The following is a 21952-nucleotide window of genomic DNA, read 5'->3' as shown; positions in this document are numbered from 1 at the left end:
AAGGAACCACAGGACCTGGGTAAGTGCCAGGAACCCCTGGAATCTCGCACAACTCGGAGATTGATGGTGGTGTGCAACAATACATATATATGAATGATACTTGTTTTATTTAAACAGACATGGCGACTTAATGGTTAAACGAGCTCATGCCAGATGACTGGAAAAATAACTCTCATAGAGAGATTAACATCTTGATTTCCCTGTGTTTACCCATCCGGTAATAAAGAATTCTGGCCTTAGTTTTATGCGTAGAACAAAAACTTATTCTGCCAAGAAAAACATTTGTTTGGTAAGAGGCTCTCTTATTTTAAACAGACCTGCTGAGATATGAAATGTAATCTGAGGAAATATCACAATATACACACAGCGACTCCTCTTGTTATGGTCTTGTACTATGCAAGGATGTGCATGCTATATTTTAACCCCAGAAGGAGGTATTTCCTTTTCAGCGGAAGAAGCTAGTCTGCTAATCTGATGCGTTACCAAGTTTGGAGCTGCAATTAAAACAGTAGCAGAAGCAATCATAGCTTGTAATGGCAGGCTGCAGCAGCTGGTACATTTCGGCTTCGCTGTCGCTGACACATCAGAGCAAGCATGTCGGCAGCCAATACATGATTAAAGTTGTTTAGAAAAGAAGATAGAAGCAGTTCAGAAGGCTGGTACTGCTGGGCAAAAGCATGGCAGCTTTGCAAACTTCAGCCCGCTTAACTGTCCAAGCTTCCCCTAGGAAAACCTGGGAATTATAGTGCTGTGATATGGTCCATGCTCACAATGCAGAGGGTGCATAAAGTGCTTAAAGAGTTCTTGTTGTCATCATTGATGCAGGCAGCTTTTGCCAAAGTGTTACATGTTTATATCTCATTATAGTGCTGGAATGGACGATTTCAGTTTCTCTAGCTTTCTTACTTCTCCAATCTTGAGTTCTCCACATTTCTGCAGCAATATGCCTTTTTCTATCATTTTTTTTTAAAAAAAAATCTTCACAAAAATCCATCAGCATTTTGGTGCAGATTTATTTATAAACACGTCTAATATAAATATTTTTGCAAATAGCTTTTGCAGATATAATGCATTTGTGTATGCTACTTTCACTAATTTATGCATTTTTATGTGCACTTTCCCCTAATAAATGCATGTTTGTACATTTTGGTTGGAGAACGATGTCATGAAATTTGGAGAAATGCGAATTTTGAAGGGCAGCTGTGTTTTGGTTCACATATTGGTTTGAGAAGTGCAAATTAGCTACTGTCTCATTCAAATGCAAATAAAATTATATTTCTCTCTCATCCCTACTAAAGAGGTACAACATGCGTGTGTTTGATCTGGAGAAGAAGTCTTCAGTTTTCCCCTTTTGGACACTGACTTTTTCTCACCACCTGTTTTCTCCCTTGTTGCTTTTTTCCCAGAAAGAAAGAAAGTAATAATGAAATTGCATCTATTGTTAATATTGTCTACTGCAGTGGTACCTCGGGTTAAGTACTTAATTCATTCCGGAAGTCCGTTCTTAACCTGAAACTGTTCTTAACCTGAGGCACTACTTTAGCTAATGGGGCCTCCTGCTGCCGCCGCGCCGCCGGAGCCCAATTTCTGTTCTTATCCTGAAGCAAAGTTCTTAACCTGAAGCACTATTTCTGGGTTAGCGGAGTGTGTAACCGGAAGCATATGTAACCTGAAGCGTATGTAACCCGAGGTACCACCGTAATTCCTTTTAGCAGAAGCTAAACTCGACTACTCTAGAATTCTAAAACTTGGCTACTTCATGATTCCACCTCAAAGTTCCCCTAAACCTTCTTCCTCCACAACTTCTTTTATTTGCATCAATATTTCCGGGGCTTACACAGTTGAGTCACTTACATTTTGTATTTATTAAATAAAAAAGGCTGTAATTCTGAGAGGCCCCAAAGTACAAGCAGTGTGCCTCCTGAAATTTACTGACAGGATGCAGGACGGGGGTGGGGGGGGTGGGGAGAGAAGCGAGAGAGATGTAATAAGCAGATCCATGAGGCATCTTGAGGCAGCCACATCTGAGGGGCCCCTCTGTGGGAACACCCACCCACCTACTCATACCACTGCTGCCAATGAAGCGAGGAGAAACCGCAGTGGTGGCTTCCGGGTTCCAGCGAGATATTGTGAGAGGCCTCCACAAGCTCTCGCTGGGGTCTCATGAGATCTTGCTGGAATCTGTAAGCAGAAGCCATACAATCCCAGTAGGAGAGGTTTCAGGTGACAAAATGGGGTGAGCTGCCCCTGGTAATGAAAAAAGAAGAGTGTCAGGATCATTGAGCATCTGTTGAGGCCCTCACTCTAGCAACCCCTGGAGCTCTCTGCCACCCTCTCCTCCTCCTCCTCCTTGTTGTCACTGCCTTTTCACCTGCCTTCTCTGAGAAAGTGAGCGGCAAGTGGTGGAAGAAAGAGTGCAGCAGCCTCCCCTTGCCTTGCCTTCTCTGTCTAGGTGCAGGTTGGATTTAAAGGGAGAGGGGATGTGGATGGGCAGGGGCAACATCAGAAGGTATGGACATCTTGTACATGGATCCCACAGAATTTAGACCCCACACTGGACAATACGCGGAGAAAAGAGGTCACTAAGTGACTGAGAAGTGAACGTGGGATACAAGAGAGGCTGCACCACAGGAAAAAGCAAGGGGGCTGCTTGACTGATCCAGAAGATGAGTCTTTTGCTAGCCTAAAACTGAGGGCCATCCTTTCCCCTTTCATTCAAAACACCGAATCAATAGCCACAGGTTTGGCATTTCACCCAGAACTTAAATCTAGCTGGTTATTCTAAGTAGCTAGAAGAAGAGTCTTGCTCTGCAAAGATACACACGATTGCAGCTGATGTTCCTTCACCCCTAATTATTACCTGTCAAGTGGAGCGTAATTTCAGCTCAGATTCTACTGGTTCAACTTGTACTCCACCAACTTTCTTGAAGCTTTGAGAGGATGAATAAGCCAAAGTTCACACATTTGTCATGCAGTATGTTCGCTTCCTCAATTGAAGCAATAAAACCTGTTTCCATTTTCGCAATCCAGATTTCAAGCCTGGTTCTGAGGTGTTTAAATGGGCACATCTTGGGGATCTGGTCTGACAATGGATAGCACACAACGCCTCCCCCAAATTGGCCACTTCTGAGTATTTCTAAAATCCACTGGGCCTTTCGCTTAAGGAAAGAAAAAATGGTGCTGCGTCTGACAGCAGGTATAATTTTGCTTTCAGGAAAAGGTGTCAGCCTATGTGCCTCTAAACCGCATTCACTTTCACACTCCATCTTTTCTTTTCCTCCTATTTCACAAAGATCAGTGTAAAACACTGGCCATATTCTCCTCTCACCTCCCCACCTTCGCAGTTAAGAGCACATTCTTAAAACATCACAGCTTCTAAAGTTTGCACTGTATCCCACCCACTGCCATTTGCAGCCTCAGCAGATGGCTTTTGCATTAGCAGCTGGGCCTGAGACATGGCAACAAACCTTGTCAGTACACTCCAGATTGCTGGGGGCCTTTCATTTATTCCGTTGCATGAAAGGAAAAGCATGTGCTCTGTGTGTGTGGCATTCGTCCTGAAGGAAGACCTCCGTAGAATTTAGTGATTAAAATTACAAGTAGCTTTGAGTTTCCTAGGCAACGTGGCTCCAGCTGTTTGAAGTGACGGCATAAGCCAATGTTGACTTACTGCAGAAGGGTCTTGATCCTTGAGCCGCAAAGCAAATACTCGTCTCAAGAGTTGGACTGAAAGACTTCCGATACACAATGCTGAGGATTCATTTTTCAATTTTGAATTCTCTTATTCCGATGCTCTCTCTGTTTTCTTTAATGCATCTGCGCTCTAATTGGGGAAGGAAGAGAAATATGATTCAGTATGATTCAGATTTAAAGGTGAACCTAATTCACTATTTTTGAAACAATATTCAAAGCAAAACACAGCCATCCTTTGGATTCTACACTTCTCCAAATTTTTCATTGCAGTTCTCCAGCCAAAAATGCATATATGCATATACTAGGGTAAAGTTTTTTTTAAAAAAAAAATGATTACTTTAAAGGGCATATGATTCATATATTAGTGTAAATAGCATACAAAATGCATTATGTTGGGGGAAAGTGCTTTGCATACATGAGCATATTAATGCAAAACTGTGTACAAAAACATATATATTAGAAGAAATTCACACTGAAATCCTGAGATTCTCATGAGGACTTAAAAAAGAAACTGTTGTGGAAAAATGAGAAACTTTGAGAAACTGAAATTGACAGTTGTCTCCATGCCTAGCCCTAACCAACAGAAGATGACAAAGTTGCCAACTGCCCACTAGGTTCTAATCTGACCAACAGGCCTAGTATGCCTTCAAGGGGAACATGACAGGCAGAAATTTGAGCTGTCTATCTCCCTCTCCCTCAGGTTTGAGATGTGGTGATTTGGAAAGCTGTGCCTTATAGAATTTCAGTCTCATAATTCAGCAAAAAGTCAGGAAACCCAGAGAACAAATGATATTACTCTTACTTTTCATTCCAGTAGGCTAAATTTCAGCCACTTAAAAGTTAAAGAGGTTTCTACACACACAGCACATCTCTGTGTCCTCTATCTGGACTTGCAAGAGGCATTATCCAAGTTCAGAGATACTGTACATTCCTGCCAGGCAAAAGCACCACGAGGACCTGGAGCAGGGCTGGTGAGGGGTGTGGCCTAAGGGGAAGGGGTGTGGCCTGGGAAAAGTTCAAAGGGCTAGAGACCTGTACAGTGGTACCTCTGGTTGTGAACGGGATCCGTTCCGGGGCCCCGTTCACAACTTGAGTGGAACGCAACCCGTGTCTGAGCGTGCGCAGGTCATGATTCGCTGCTTCTGCGCATGCGCGTGACGTCATTTTTAACATCTGTGCATGCGTGAGCGGTGAAACCCAGAAGTAACCCGTTCCGTTACTTCCGTGTCGCCGTGGGACGCAACCTGCAAAGATTTAACCTGAAGCGTCTTTAACCCGAGGTATGACTGTACTGTCACATTTGGCCCCTTGACCTGAGACTCCTCATTGTTATATTAGGGAATAAGTCCTACTGAACTCAGTCAAACTTATCTTTGAGTAGAAGTGCATAGGTTTGTGCAGCATGCACTGTAATGTAAGTATACGTCCACTGGCGGAGGAATGGGGGGGAGCACCCACGGTGGCACGATCCTGGTGGGGTGCCATCGTGGCTCCCCCCCCCCCGTGCTGGGCGCCCCCCCGCAGGCGACGTGCCGCACCCCCAGGATGCGTGTCATGCACCTGTGGGCAGCGCACCATGCCCCCAGGACATGCGCCACACCCCTGCGGGCAGCGTGCCACGGCGCCAGGATGCATGCCATGCTCCCGCCTGCACTCCACCCCTGCCCCCCCCGCCAGAGCTTGAAGCTCCGCCACTGTATACATCTCTTGATTTTTGTGGTATTTTAGGGTTTTGCTTTTTTTCACATTAAAAAATGGGTTCCTGCATGCTCAGCGTGGTTGACCATGTTTTTCCTGTGATGCTTAAAGGGCATTTTCATGTCTGAAAATACCTGGTAGAAACATCTCCCAAGAGCTTTGATCCCTTATGAATGGTTGTGCAAATTCCCTTCAAATACGACATTACAGGAGAAGACGCGGTTGATTTAGAGTTTCAGTGTAATGTGTGGAAATGGCCAGCTTTCTCTAGATTGTGTTCCATGGTTTCAAATTCAGTATAATAGTATTTTGCACGGCTGCAGCATTTCTGATTTTGCTTTGTGGATCCAAGGGTGAAAATCATTTGGTCGGTTGGTATTGAAAATCGATCTTGTTATGTACTGAAGTTCTCACCCTGGGCCAGCAGGGGGATACTGTAGATAGTTATGCAAATGAAGGATCGAAAGTGACATTCAGTGATTGGATAGTTTTAGAAAGTTGCTACAGTTACGTTGTTCTGGAGCTCTATATAAGCAGGCTGGCTGAACCATTCAGTTCAGTTCTGTTCTGGCCTCTGAATAAACAAGAGCTGTTTGAAGAATTGCTGTGTCGTCTGATATATTCACCCACAACTTAACAGATCTCATGTGATAGTAGACGTCAAAGGAACTAGTTTATTCATATTTACTTGAAAAAATATATACAAAAGGTAAAGAGGGCTGGATTTTGCTTTTTTACACAGGACCAACTGCCCCTGTAAATACAGCTTCCTGGATGAGAGCAAGAGGCTGGTGCCCCGAAGGGATGTGCCATCCTATCCCAAGGTACACCGCAGCACATAAGAGTTCAAAATTCTGTTTTACAGAGCAGATAATCACGTTAGTTAAAAATATCCTTTCCATCCCTTGTTTATTATGAGAACATTTTCTACTCAAATGCTACCTAGATTTTCTCCATAAAATCTCTTATTAAAGTTTCCATTTACTTTGCTACGGGTGGTGGTTAGATTCCATTGCTCCCAAGCTGATATAAAATATTTAAATCAACAAATTATTATTCTTTTATTATTATTATTACTATTTATTAAATTTGTAAACTGCCTTTCATTCAAAGATTTTAGGGCCGTTCGCAGCATCAAATGCAGAATAAAACATAACAAAAACAAAACTTTCCCATCACCCCCTCCCACAAACACTTTTAAAGGGACAAATCAATTACAAGTCACATATCTATGAAAGAAGGTTCCCTGATTTATTTATTTTTAAAAAAAATATGTTGAGTTCCTATTCCAAGTAGTATGTTTGGGCTGATAGATGCTCATTGGGGTACGTTTCACCATACTTTGAAGTGGTAAGGAGACACACACTTGCTATTTTATTTTAAGAACTGAGGCTCTTGAAAGACACATTTAGCATCACATCTCGCCCTAATTCTATATTTTTCAAGCTCCTTGTAATTACTTCATGGTGAGGGGGAGGACCAAGGGTGCAGTGTCGGTTGTCAGTTCCTAGGGCGGGTGCGGGTGCGTATGGTTTCTGTGCTGGGGGGGCAGCCCAACCCTCGCTGCCACCAGAGCAACTCCACCCCCACTGGAGCAAAGTGGGGTCATACTGAGCTGCCTGTGCAGAAGGAGAGCCTGTCCAGCCGATACAGCCCTTGGTGGACGGAGATGAGCCCTGGACCAGGCTGTGCTAGAACATCTGGTTCATGCCCCCACAAAAATTGTGCACCTGCAACCATAGCCCCTCTGTGCCCCCCACACTAAGCCCCTGGGACAGACAGTGGAAAACCTTGAAGACACTGTTATAATTCATATATTTGGGGGTTGCTGCCTGAACTACACCCTCTGTTAGCTCTGGTTCAAATGAAATCCTATACAGAGGGTCAGTTAGTTAGTTAGTTAGTTAGTTAGTTACTTATTGAATTTATTGAGCTGAGTCATGAAGATGGGTGACCTACAAGAGAAAATATGAAGCGGGTGTTGTTGAGAATCGTATTTCATAACAATGCCTCATTTTCTCTGCAGTACATGCTTTCTCAGGAGACAATAGAAGCTCTTCGGAAACCAACCTTTGACGTCTGGCTATGGGAGCCCAATGAGGTAATGCTGCCCCATGGAGACAGATTCCTGGTCCCTCCTTCTGTAAATGTTTGTTCTGTGGGACTCTTATGAGCATTTGAGAATTGGAACCTAGACATGGTTGTGTTACAGAAACCAGAATGAAAATGTACAGATAAATACAAAGTGCTCTTCAAATAAATGAAAACTCTAAGAAGGCTTATTCTATAAATAAATGCAACCTAAAAAATGCTAAGTACTGGAACTAATCAGAGCAGTGGAGCATGTTAAAAGTACCATAATGTGAGTAGACACCTACTGTATCTCAAAACCAGGTCCATTCACATAATAAACAATAGGTAAAGCAGGAATTTCTTCAGACAGCTGATAAGCAAAAAGCACAATTTATTAATCGGATCAGGGTTTTTTTTACCTTAATGTGGTTCAACTAAGAATTCTATAACAGAGGTCTTTCCCATTATCGTTTGTACTTTGAAGTATACTTGGTTTTGAGAATGTCTTTTCACCCAAAAGCCTTTCTGTAGCTAATTATGGACTACAAAAAAGTGACTCACTTTGCAAATGAAAGGGGAAATCTGATTTGTACTAATTTGAATAAAAAGTTGGGTTCAGGCAATCAATGAAAATGAAAAGTCTGTATATTATTTTCACTGTATTTTATTTTTAAGGCTTGCTAGATTAGTGCCGTTTGCCTTATTTGTTGTCGGGTTTCTAACCAGAATGACTCTGTGATGAATTTACAAAAGGAGCTATTCTGGCTAATCATCAGAGTGCAAAAAACTCATGGAAAAGTGGAATGTGCAACATATTTTTATTTTTAAGATCTGCAAAACTGACGTAGCAGCTTCATCATATTTGTTCATGTCTTTATAATTGCCATGAGTTTGCACGAGGATCAGTTTGCTATGACAATTCTCCTGTGACAATTTTAGTTAAACAAAGCTCTCTCACTTTTTTATGACATCTTTTCCAAAATAGTTGGGGGAGGGGACTTTTAGATACAAACAGAAAACAGAAAAAACATTTTCCTAGCTTGTCTTATTGGTGGTACAGACAGCAAATCACATCATTAGATACAAGTTGCTAGTAACACAACATATGTCATCTTTATGCTCAGGAGCGGTTGCATAAACCATTATGTGAACAGTGTCACAGCCTCATTTGGATAGGTTCACCTTTTTGTTTATTTGCAGTTTATATGAGGTGTTTCAATTCACGTTACCACTTTCCCAGGTTTGTGTGGTGCATTTTTAATAGTGTTATAAATCACAGCCCTGTTACATCATTACAATGCAAAGCAAGAACACAACAGCCTTCCGTAAAGTGTCTTTAGAATTAGCCCTTTGCATTCTGCCTCCCTCTGGCTCTCCTAATGTGGCATGTTAAAGGACAAAAATATAGGAGTGTTGCCTGTGATGGACTGCAGGGAAGGAGATGTACTTTCAGCTCAAATGCTGGCTCACCAGAATTCAGCACTGAAAAAAAGAAAGACATGGCCTATGTTTGTTGTCTTAATATAGTTTTTTCCTTGTGCATGTGCTGGTCAGTGCAGCTACACAGTTATGTTTGCTGCATGGAGAATGCAAGATTAAAGAAGCTATAGGAAGACATCCAAGTTTTAGGCAAGGCTTGGCTTAGAACGCTTGTTGCCAACTGCTATTATCTCTGCTGCTGCTGTTCTTCTTTGCACTTACAGCAGTTGCAGAGAACCTTTCACCCGCCAGACATTGCTGACCTACAACTCTCCTCAGCCCTAGCAATCATGGGCAATGCCTCAGGATGGTGGGAGTTGTAGTTCAGCAATATCTGGAGGCCCAAAGGTTCCCCTCACCTGACTTACTGAGTGTGATTCAAAAGTCTTCATGGAATTTGCCATGGACTAATGAGCAAAATGAATTATAGGTTTTTATTTCGTGCAGCAAGTGATTGGGTTGGACATCTTGGTCCTTCGGTCACAAATGAAGCTAAAGTAGGAATTGCTCTGTCTGCAGAACATGAGACTCTTAATCTCAAGGTTTTGGTTTTTGCCATGTTGGGCAAAAAAATTCTGCATTGCAGGGGGTTGGGCAAGTTGACTTTCATGGTCCCTTCCATATGTACAATTCTATTATTCTCTTCCATTAAAAATAAGAAATAGTCTTGCCTCAGTTTTTTATAGATATGAGATTGTATCCTCTGTAATGGTTAGATTTCATTCCTAAGGGCTTTGGGTGAACAATGTATCGTTATGTTTTTAAACCTCAGTTTTTGGCCTCAGAGATAATGACTTGTTCATCTAGATTACCCAGTGAATTCACAAATTAAGCATCCCATTTCTAAATTCAGCATTCTAGATGAATTCAGCAGTGCTTTTAAGTCACAGACTTAAGTGTCTGATGTGTTAGTGATGTACACTAGTGAAAATAATGTAATAATAGGAGAATTCTTTCTTTTCTCCTCCAGATGCTGAGTTGTTTAGAACATATGTATCATGATTTAGGATTAGTGAAAGACTTTAACATCAACCCTATCACATTGAAGCGATGGCTGGTAAGATTTAAAGAGCAACTTGTATGGGATTTAAAATATTTGTGATTTTTTAAAAATGGGCATATGATCTCATATATTCAAAGATTTTTTAAAAATGTGTAAGTGGAGTATAACGAACACTTGTCCAATATAGTATATAGAATACATATTATTCTTAGAACAAAAGGATTACCATTCTGACACCATCCAATACTGACATCAGTCAATCCCTTCTTTAAACAAAAAACTTAAATAAGCAACCCAATCAACAGTTGTATCCAAATTAAAATGCATGGTGTCAAGTGGCAACATTTATTATTAGTATCAACAATAATAACAACAAGAAGCTTATCATCAAAAATATGACTTGTTTATCTGAAATATCTCATATGCCATCAATTTGCATCACTTTTGCTTTGAGCTGTATCCATTAATTAAACTTAGCTTGCATTCACAACAACATCCAAATGAGCTGACAAATCATTCAACAATTATACTACCTAATGAGCAACTTTATAAAGATAAAAAATAATACCTGCCTGTGCCCTGTCTCACCAGAGTGGTGCATGCTCTGGTTATCTCCCTCTTGGACTACTGCAATGTGTTCTATGTGGGGCTACCTTTGAAGGTGACCCGGAAACTACAACTAATCCAGAATGTGGCAGCTAGACTGGTGACTGGGAGTGGCTGCTGAGACCATATAATGCCGGTCCTGAAAGACCTACATTGGCTCCCAGTACGTTTCCGAGCACAATTCAAAGTGTTGGTGCTAACCTTTAAAGTAGTAAACGGCCTCGGTCCACTATACCTGAAGGAGCGCCTCCACCCCTATTGATCAGAGCTTGTAGGGCAGCAGCTGAAGAAGGAACAAAAAGGGTTTTCTTGTGCGTGTTTCTTGTGGCTGATTAGCTGCTCTCCCTGTGCAAAGGTCAGAGGGGGCAGGGCTTCTGTTGAAGTAGGTGATTAGCTGTGGGAGGAGCTTATCAGAGCTTGTAGGCGCGCGCAGTTTGATCCATCTTTTAGATTTAGGGGAGCTAGTCTGAAACGTTTGTTGGGGGAGACCTAGGTTTTTTTGGGGGGATTTATTTGTCCTGTCTTCACGCTTTTTATGATGGAGGACCGCTGTAGTCAGCCCCAACGACACGTTCTCAAGATGGAGGGTGAGGGAACAGCTGCAGTCGCCTGTGGTTCCTGCGCAATGTTTGCCATCTTGCCAAAGGTTGCAGGCAGCTTTACCTGCAGCAATTGCATGTTGATTGCCCTCTTAAAAGACAAAGTCCAGCAACTGGAGGAACGTGTAGCTACGCTCCAAAGAATTAGAGAGCTGGAGCTCTTCTTGGAAGCAACAGAGCACACCGTCTCCACCAAGGAGGAGACAGGGGACTCCCCTGAGAAGGAGGCTAGTTCACCAACACAGGAGCCAGATATATGGAGAAACGTGACTCAAAGAAGTAGGAGGCCCAGGGTTCGCTCTGATTGTTTAGAAATACACAATCGCTTTGAGGTCCTCTCCCCTAGCATGGAAGATGAAGAGCAGACTCCATTTGAGGATCTCTCCCTCATTACAGTCGATCAGGTATATGAAGACGAGCAGCAAAGTCAGCCCTCAGGGAATGTGCAGGCGACCTTGGAACGGACAGCTCACGGAAGAACCCCGACCAGACCTAAGAGGAGGCGTGTAGTGGTGATAGGGGATTCCCTACTGAGGGGAACAGAAGCAGTGATCTGTGGGCCTGACAAGATGTCTCGGGAAGTGTGCTGTCTCCCCGGGGCTAAGATCCAAGATGTAACTGAACGACTGCAAGGAATCATAAAACCCACTGACAAATACCCCTTCCTCTTGGTTCATGTGGGAACCAATGACACTGCAAGCAATAGCCTCCAGAAGATCAAAAGAGATTACGAGGCTCTGGGCAGGAAATTGAAGCAATTAAATGCACAAATTGTCTTTTTTTTTTTAAATAAATTTTTTATTGATTTTTCAACACATATTAAAAGACAATACGACACAATACATAAACAAACAAACATATAAACACGTATAATTTCTTGATCTTTCTTTCTTAAAACCTTCTTTCAGCGACTTCCCCATACCTCCCCTTTCTGCATCCCTGTTTTAAATCAATCCAGCAACCCCTAATTTCAACTTCTTATAGCTCATTCTTTAACTCTTTTTTTCCATATCCAATTGTTTGTCACTGCAATTCTATTTTACATTACCCAAGACATTTTAACATTCATTAATTTTACAACAATTCTTAAGATAAACTTTAAATTTCTTCCAGTCTTCTTCCACCGTCTCTTTCCCTTGGTCACGGATTCTGCCAGTCATCTCCGCCAGTCCCATGTAGTCGATCACCTTGGTCTGCCATTCTTCCAGTGTGGGTAGCTCTTGTGTCTTCCAATACTTTGCTAAGAGTACTCTTGCTGCTGTTGTAGCATACATAAAAAACGTCTTATCTTTCCTTGACACCAATTGACCTACCATGCCCAGGAGGAAGGCTTCTGGTTTCTTCGCGAAAGTGCATTTAAGCACCTTTTTCATTTCATTATAAATCATTTCCCAGAAGACCTTGATCCTAGGGCACGTCCACCAAAGGTGGTAAAAGGTACCTTCCGTTTCCTTACATTTCCAACATTTGTTATTGGGCGTGTGGTAAATTTTTGCCAGCTTGACTGGGGTCATGTACCACCTATATATCATTTTCATAATGTTCTCTCTTAAGGCATTACATGCCGTGAACTTTATACCGGTGGTCCATAACTGTTCCCAGTCAGCAAACATAATGTTATGACCAATGTCTTGTGCCCATTTAATCATAGCTGATTTAACCGTCTCATCCTGTGTATTCCATTTCAACAGCAAGTTATACATTCTTGACAGATTCTTAGTATTGGGTTCCAGTAGCTCTGTTTCTAATTTTGACCTCTCCACCTGGAAGCCAATTTTCCTGTCTTGTTTAAAGACTTCATTTATTTGGTAGTAATGAAGCCAGTCTCTTACTTTAGACTTCAATTTCTCATAGCTCTGCAATTTCACTTTTCCCTCCTCATACTCTATGATTTCCCAATATTTTGGCCATTTGGATTCCATATTAAGTTTTTTCACTTCCTTAGCAAAGTAAATGCACAAATTGTCATCTCATCTGTCCTCCCAGTTGAACGGCGTGGCCCAGGGAGAGAGGGAAAAATAGTGGAAGTGAACAACTGGCTTCGCAAATGGTGTAAACAGGAACGGTTTGGATTCTTAAATCACGGAATGCAGTTTCTTGAAGATGGACTTCTGGCAAGCGATGGGCTGCACCTCACAACGGTTGGGAGGAATGTTTTTGCAAAAAATCTCAGAAACCTCATCAGGAGGGCTTTAAACTGACTAATGTGGGGGAGGGAGACAGTGCTCCTGAAGGTAGGAGTCTATCAATTGATGAAGATGATCATCCAAATGTCATAGACCGAATGGAGCAAACAGCACGGAGACCTAGTGGTGGGAGGAAAAAATCCTTAAATAAGAGACACGGGGGAATGATTAATGGACTTCAATGTCTGTACACTAATGCGCAAAGCATGGGAAATAAACAAGATGAGCTTGAGCTCTTGGTACAGCAAACTAAATATGACATAATAGGAATCACTGAAACCTGGTGGGATAAGTCCCACGATTGGAATGTAATAATGGAGGGATACAATCTATTTCAGAGAAACAGACCAGACAAGAAAGGAGGAGGAGTGGCGTTATATGTCAGGGATGTGTATACCTGTGAAGAGATCCAAGATTTAGAACCTCAAAGCCAAAGTGAGAGCATTTGGGTCAAAATTAAGGGAGAGAAGAATAACAGTGACCTCATTGTGGGAGTTTACTATAGATCCCCAAGCCAAACGGAGGACATAGATGATGCCTTCCTGGAACAGATGGCCAAGCATGCAAAAGGAAGGGAGATAGTAGTAATGGGGGACTTCAATTACCCGGATATTTGTTGGATGTCAAACTCAGCCAAGAGCATAAGGTCAAACAGATTCCTCACTGGCCTTGCAGACAACTTCATTGTCCAGAAAGTGGGAGAAGCAACAAGAGGAACAGCCATTTTAGATCTGGTCCTAACCAATGTTGATGACCTGGTTAGTGGGGTAGAAGTGGAAGGATCATTAGGCGCGAGTGATCATGCTCTTCTGAAGTTTACTATACAGCGGAAAGGAGCAGCCAAGCATACTAGGACTCAATTTCTCGACTTTAAGAAAGCCGACTTCATAAAACTTAGGGAAGTGCTGGGAGAGATCCCATGGACAGTAATACTAAAAGGAAAGGGAGTTCATGATGGCTGGGAGTTTGTTAAGAGGGAGATAGTAAAAGCACAACTTCAGGCAATACCAATGAGACGGAAACATGGAAGGTGCCTAAAGAAGCCAGGGTGGCTATCTAAAGAACTTTTAACTGAGTTAAGATTAAAAAAGGATGTGTACAAAAAATGGATAAGGGGGGAAACCACCAAAGAGGAATTCAAACAAATAGCCAGCATGTGTAGACACAAAGTCAGAAAAGCTAAAGCACAGAATGAACTCAGGCTTGCTAGAGAGGTTAAAAGCAACAAAAAAGGCTTTTATGGGTATGTTCGTAGCAAAAGGAAGAACAAAGAAACAGTGGGGTCACTCAGAGGAGAAGATGGTGAAATGCAAACAGGGGACACAGAAAGGGCTGAACTCCTCAATGCCTTCTTTGCCTCAGTCTTCTCCGATAAAGAAAACAATGCCCGACCTGAAGAATTTGGAGCAAATGATTCAGCAGAGGAAACACAGCCCAGAATAACTAAGGAGATAGTACAAGAATACTTGGCTAGTCTAGATGTATTCAAGTCTCCAGGGCCAGATGAACTGCATCCAAGAGTATTAAAAGAACTGGCAGATGTGATTTCAGAACCACTGGCAGTCATCTTTGAGAATTCCTGGAGAACAGGCGAAGTCCCGGCAGACTGGAAGAGGGCAAATGTTGTCCCTGTTTTCAAAAAGGGGAAAAGAGAGGACCCAAATAATTACCGCCCAGTCAGTCTGACATCAATACCAGGGAAGATTCTGGAGCAGATCATTAAGCAAACAGTCTGTGAACACCTAGAAAGGAATGCTGTGATCACCAATAGTCAGCATGGATTTCTGAAAAATAAGTCATGTCAGGCTAACCTGATCTCGTTTTTTGACAGAATTACAAGCCTGGTAGATGAAGGGAACGCAGTGGATGTAGCCTACCTTGATTTCAGCAAGGCATTTGACAAGGTGCCCCATGATATTCTTGTAAAGAAGCTGGTAAAATGCGGTCTTGACTATGCTACCACTCAGTGGATTTGTAACTGGCTGACTGACCGAACCCAAAGGGTGCTCATCAATGGTTCCTCTTCATCCTGGAGAAGAGTGACTAGTGGGGTGCCACAGGGTTCTGTCTTGGGCCCGGTCTTATTCAACATCTTTATCAATGACTTGGATGATGGACTCAAGGGCATCCTGATCAAATTTGCAGATGACACCAAACTGGGAGGGGTGGCTAACACCCCAGAGGACAGGATCACACTTCAAAACGACCTTGACAGATTAGAGAACTGGGCCAAAACAAACAAGATGAATTTTAACAGGGAGAAATGGAAAGTATTGCACTTGGGCAAAAAAAATGAGAGGCACAAATACAAGATGGGTGACACCTGGCTTGAGAGCACTACATGTGAAAAGGATCTAGGAGTCTTGGTTGACCACAAACTTGACATGAGCCAACAGTGTGACGCGGCAGCTAAAAAAGCCAATGCAATTCTGGGCTGCATCAATAGGAGTATAGCATCTAGATCAAGGGAAGTAATAGTGCCACTGTATTCTGCTCTGGTCAGACCTCACCTGGAGTACTGTGTCCAGTTCTGGGCACCACAGTTCAAGAAGGACACTGACAAACTGGAACGTGTCCAGAGGAGGGCAACCAAAATGGTCAAAGGCCTGGAAACGATGCCTTATGAGGAACGGCTAAGGGAGCTGGGCATGTTTAGCCTGGAGAAGAGGAGGTTAAGGGGTGATATGATAGCCATGTTCAAATATATAAAAGGATGTCACATAGAGGAGGGAGAAAGGTTGTTTTCTGCTGCTCCAGAGAAGTGGACACGGAGCAATGGATCCAAACTACAAGAAAGAAGATTCCACCTAAACATTAGGAAGAACTTCCTGACAGTAAGAGCTGTTTGACAGTGGAATTTGCTGCCAAGGAGTGTGGTGGAGTCTCCTTCTTTGGAGGTCTTTAAGCAGAGGCTTGACAACCATATGTCAGGAGTGCTCTGATGGTGTTTCCTGCTTGGCAGGGGGTTGGACTCGATGGCCCTTGTGGTCTCTTCCAACTCTATGATTCTATGATTCTGTGTTCTGTAACCAATAAAGTTGTGGCCTAAATTCACCCATTAACCTAAAATACTGGTGCTGTCTATGTGTTTCATTATTCAGCAAATGGGGCAGGGCTTGGGGCCTTGACACACAATGTCATGGAAAGGAACAAAACGTGTGCGCAACTTAGTCTTTTCATCAATATTTTAACTCTTTACCTACATGGTGGAGGTCACAGTGCCAATGGGAGGGGGAGTGTCCAAAACTGAGAAAAACAAAAAAGTGGGCACAGCAGCAACAGGGGAGAGGGGAGAAGAAGAAATAAGAGGAAGAGTCAACCTTCTCCTTATTTCTGCAGTGCCCAGTTACCTTATTAGCATGGCATGGGCTTGTAAAGCACAGATTCCAAGGGGCTATAATTATAGCATCAAAGTGTTGGTTGGGAGGATTAAATGCCTAATGCTTGTTTTCCTTATAAATTTCTCCCTTTTTGTTTTTAGCTGTGTATTCATGACAATTACAGAAACAACCCATTCCATAATTTTCGACATTGCTTCTGTGTTTCCCAGATGATGTACAGCATGATCTCTCTCTGCAGTCTCCAGGTGTGTCTTTCTCTGGCTGCATTGGCTTTCTCTCTCTCTAGTCCTCCTCCCACCCACCCCCCACACACATTGTGAAATCAATAGTCTTCTGCCTGTAATAATGTATTTTATCCAGAAGTGGTAGTTGTTGATTATTGAAAGACATGTAGTTGTGCCAGGGAAACCACCATTTTTAATCTGTTTGCATTTGAGATGAGAACCAAAGGGTGAATGAAATGAGTTGGGATAGCTCGGTAGGTAGAGCATGGGACTCTTAATTTCAGGGTCATGGGTTCGAGCCTAACTTTGGGCAAAACATTGCTGCATTGCAGGAGGTTGGACCTTCATAGTCCCTTCCACCCTACAATTCTATGAACTGACACATAGATAGAAATCTTGGCAAGTGCAGGAGTTACTGAATATGTACACCTGGAATGCTCCATGAGAGGTTGTAGGCCCACAGCATAATTCTGATTGGGCTCCACACCTTACCAGCTTTGAAATACATTTAACTCAGTGGTTCCCAACCTTTTTTTTGGGCCATGCCCCACCTAAGCATCTCTCAAATCCTGATGCCCAGCCCCTGTAAACTCCTATTCAGGTGGGGGAAGCCTAAAAAGGCCATTCACTGTCATTCTCAATTTGCCCCCCTTAAAAATCAAATTGCCCCCCTGTGGCGTATGTGCCCCACCTTGGGAACCACGGATTTAACTAAATGATATCCCAAATACATGATTGCATTGTATGTTGAGAGAGAGAGAGAGAGAGAGAGATTTTTAAAAAGGCAGCAGTGGTGGACCCTGATCCAGATCAGAACCAAGGCATGGGAGAAGGGGATTAACTCCTGCCCTGTGCCATTTTCCCCAACGAACACCGCCCCCTAGCCACTGCTTGTGCCCATAGCTGTTAATTCCCAAGGCAAATAGCATAATCGATCTCACTGCACTGTCCAACTCGGAATCAGGGCTCCCTGCAGCTGCTTTTTTTAAATGACAATACTATATGGCATATTTAACTTATCTATCTTGGCTTCCTCTTCCATCCAGCTTCAGTGTGGACAAAGTGCCTTAACTTCTTCTTGCACCTAAGTCGGAGGAAGGGATACCAAGGCGGTACTTCTGCCCTTGCTGAAGTTGGTAGGAAGGTAAAGGCAAGGAACTTTGGACTTCATGTTGTCCTCCCCTGTACAGCAAAACTGGCAATGGTGTCTAGCCAGTGACGATCCAAACCTGAGCAGCTTGACTCTGGGTGGTTTTTCCCCTCCCTGCCTAGTTAGACACAATATTAGGAAACTGACCCTTGCTAATAAAAGCAATATTTGGGTTCTTACCTCTGCTGGGTGGAGGTCAAATTTTCATAAACAGATTAAGTGACCTATAATCAAGATAACCAACAGCAGTCTGTGGCTAAAATCAACTGGCATTATTTATACAAGTAGGCCCTGGTTGTTATCCCAAGCAAAGAATAGACCCTAAGCCTTTATTCTTCACACTTCTCTTCCAAGCTCAAGTAGTGCATGAAATGCCCAAATAAATAGCTTTTTATAATTAACACAAATCTTGGCATAAATTCTTACAAGATGAGAAACCTTTGACTTTAAATTAAATTTATCCACTATTGTGCAAACTCCAATTTCTCTATTCCATCCTGTTGTTAATTATGCAACAGAAGCAGGGTTGAAGACTTCACTGTTGTTGTCATTATAGATTTAGTCTAAGTTGCAATGCATGCAGTTATTAAACTGTGCGCTGAACCCTAGTTAGAACCGCACATTTTGAAATGTTAGATATGATTTCTTTATTATAAAAGCTGTTTGAATTTATGAAGCTGCATTTTCTTCTTCTTCCTGCTTAGGTAAAGCTTTCTCAAATGGATATCTTAATACTAATGACTGCATCAGTGTGTCATGATCTGGATCACCCAGGATATAACAACACGTATGTATCCTTTTTGTGTGTGAAAAGAATGATTAGGAATGTAAAGTACTAGCAGGAAGTGTCCGGTGCTGTCCAGGATAGTGTAATTTGTGAGTTTGGGCCCATCACACACAAAAATTGGCAGAGTCACACCATCTTTGCCCAACATCAATACATCAATGAAGACTGCTGCCCCCACTTCATGAATTCTCATGTCATATTTGACAGTGATGTTATAAAGAGGTGGCTGAACCTATAAATAACAGGTGGACAGACAGACAAACCACTTTCCAAAATTTATAGTAGATATTCGGGCAAATGCAGACCAAAAATAAAACCTGAGAAATTTCTTTTGGCATAAACTTTATTGAGATAGAGCTACCTGGCCATCAGCTAATGGCGGATTCCCTTTGATTTGGAGGGGATCGGCTCCGTGGGAACCGGGTCTTTTCTGCTGCGGCGAAGCGGGGACCCTACAGGAATCACAGGCGGTGAAGCCTGTGAACGTGGGGACTCGGCGGGCACCTATTGCGCCCCCCCAACTCGCAGGGAAGCCTCTTTCTGGGCTTCGGAGCAGAGTGGGGAGAGCGGCGCGGTGCTGTGAGTCGATTGCTTCTTCCGCGGAGCGAAGCCGCATGGCCGTTGCTGGAGAGCGCTGACTTTTTCCTGGGACAATTGGACTCTAAAGAAAGTACCCGTGAGTAGGGGAAATTGGATTTATTGACAAAGAAGGAAAAAAAAGAGACTTAATTGGCTACCGCAGCGGGGAGGTCTAAACAGGAAGTCCGCCTTCCGTTTTGTAAATACATCAAAGCAAAGAGACTTTTAAGCTAAAGCGCTGGAAATACGCTTGAAAAGGGTTGCTTTTCAACTCGAGAATTTTCTGAACCCCCTACCTGGAAGCAGGGAAGGAAGGGGGCCGTTTTGGACTGTATAAAACCTGCAAAAAGAGAGGGGAAGAAAAATAAGATCAGTGGAGGAAAAAGACAAGTTCCTGAGAATTCACGAAGAAGATCTACAGAAAGGACTTGGAAAAGAGCCAGAAGCATTGGACAAGAGTTCACCAAAAAAAGGGAAACCAACGCCACTGACTGATATAGACAAATTACTGGGTGCTGAAGGAGGAGAAGGAGTGTAATTACATCATGACACTGCAAGTGTTAAGTTGGAATGTTAATGGACTGAACTCCCCGGAAAAGAGGGGGAGAGTATTTCATATATTAAAAAAAAGAATATTTGGACCTGATTTGCCTACAAGAAACACATGTGACAAGGCTACATCGGAAAATTTTGAGTAATAAAAGACTAGGAGATGAATTTATCTCATCAGACAAAGTTAAAAAAAGAGGAGTAGTACTTTATGCAAAGGAAAGCCTGTCACCGAAATTCTTATTTAAAGATGACCAAGGAAGATTTGTTGCAATTGAAATCCATTTATAAGGAGAGAAGTTTTTGATAGTAGGTATCTACGCACTGAACGAGGGGAAATCGGAATTTTTAAAGAAATTGCATGAAACTTTATTGGACTATTTAGATTACAATATGATTCTGATGGGAGATATGAATGGAGTGGTGTCTACAAATATGGATAAAGCCCAGAGACAGACGGTGACGAAAGATGGTAGATTACCAAAGACGTTCTTTGAAATGACTGACAATATGGACCTTGCTGATATTTGGAGAACCAAGAACCCCTTGGGAAGAGAAGGAACTTTCTTCTCTGAAGCCAAAATGACATGGACAAGAATTGACCAAATTTGGGTAACTAGGGGACTGGCCCCGAAGATAAAAAAAGTGGAAATTTGTCCTAAAACTTGCTCCGATCATAATGCTGTGAAGATGGAAATGACATTAACACCAATTGGCTCCTTTAGATGGAGGATGAATGACTCTTTGTTTAGGAATGAGGAAATGACTAAAAAGGCCCAAAAAAACTTGAGAGACTATTTTGAGATAAATATGAACACCACTACCGAAAAAAGAGTGATTTGGGATGCAAGCAAAGCAGTTATGAGAGGGGTTTTGATACAACAAAATGCAATTAAGAAGAGAGCCCAAAATAAAAAAAAGGAAAAAATTCTGGAGAAAATAAAGGATGGAGAAAAGAGACTGAGGGCAAAACCGAAATCACAAGAGATCCTGAGAGAGATAAAGCTATATCAAGTACAATATATGAAATTGATGAATCAGGAAATAGAATGGAAGATTAAACAGATGAGACAAAAGACATTTGAATCAGCTAATAAGTGTGGGAAACTGCTGGCTTGGCAAATGAAAAAAAGACAAAAACTTAACAGTATTACAAATTTGGTAGTGGAGGGAAAGAACATACAGAATCCTGCGGAGATCAGGAAGTGTTTTCAGAAGTATTTTAAACAGAAATGGATATTGACTGATTTTTGAGAAGAAATGGACTACAAAAAATCTCTCAAGAGAATAAATTAATGCTAAATTATAAAATAACTGACCAAGAGGTGGAAGGAGCCATTCAGAACATGAAATTGGGCAAATCTCCAGGGCCGGATGGCTTGACTGCAAGATATTATAGATCCTTGAAAGAATGGTTAGTACAGCCTTTGAAGGAAGTTTGCAATGAAATACTGGAGGGGAAAAAGGCACCTGAGTCGTGGAAAGAAGCTTACATTACACTCATACCGAAAACAGAATCGGAGAAGACACAGTTTAAGAACTACTGTCCCATATCTTTACTTAACGAGGATTACAAAATTTTTGCTGAAATTATGGCTAAAAGATTAAAAAAGGTATTGGTAGAAGAAATCCATAAAGATCAAGCGGGCTTTCTCCCGGGGAGACATTTATCAGATAATACAAGGAACATAATTAACATTTTAGAAAAACTACAAGTGAATATTAACACTAAAGCAGTTCTGATATTTGTGGACGCGGAGAAAGCCTTTGATAATATTTCTTGGAGTTTTATGAAGAAAAATTTACAGGGAATGGGGGTAGGCCAAGGTTTTGAAAACGGTATAGGTGCAATTTATTCAGAACAAAAAGCTAAGTTAATTGTGAATAATGTAGTTACAGAAGAGTTTAAGATTGAGAAAGGAACACGACAGGGTTGCCCAATCTCTCCATTGCTTTTTATATCGGTCCTGGAGGTTTTGCTCAAT

The 21952-nt window shown here is 42.1% G+C and overlaps 1 protein-coding gene across 8 annotated transcripts in view; it reads left to right on the top strand.

The window, feature by feature from the left end:
• PDE9A (phosphodiesterase 9A) overlaps positions 1-21952 on the top strand; it is an 80574-nt gene that overhangs the window by 43997 nt on the left and 14625 nt on the right. For all 8 annotated transcript variants that reach the window (XM_083611948.1, XM_083611947.1, XM_083611949.1 and 5 more), the window contains 5 exons: positions 6134-6215; positions 7418-7492; positions 9914-10000; positions 16819-16923; positions 18757-18839. In XM_083611948.1, coding sequence (XP_083468074.1) covers positions 6134-6215; positions 7418-7492; positions 9914-10000; positions 16819-16923; positions 18757-18839 — 432 coding nt within the window. The remainder of the gene's footprint in view (positions 1-6133; positions 6216-7417; positions 7493-9913; positions 10001-16818; positions 16924-18756; positions 18840-21952) is intronic.

The sequence above is a fragment of the Podarcis filfolensis genome (assembly GCF_964270895.1).
Source record: "Podarcis filfolensis genome assembly, chromosome: 4".
Lineage (NCBI taxonomy): Eukaryota > Metazoa > Chordata > Lepidosauria > Squamata > Lacertidae > Podarcis > Podarcis filfolensis.
The sequence above is the reverse complement of the archived record's forward strand: the minus strand, read 5'-3'. Positions and strand labels throughout refer to the sequence as shown.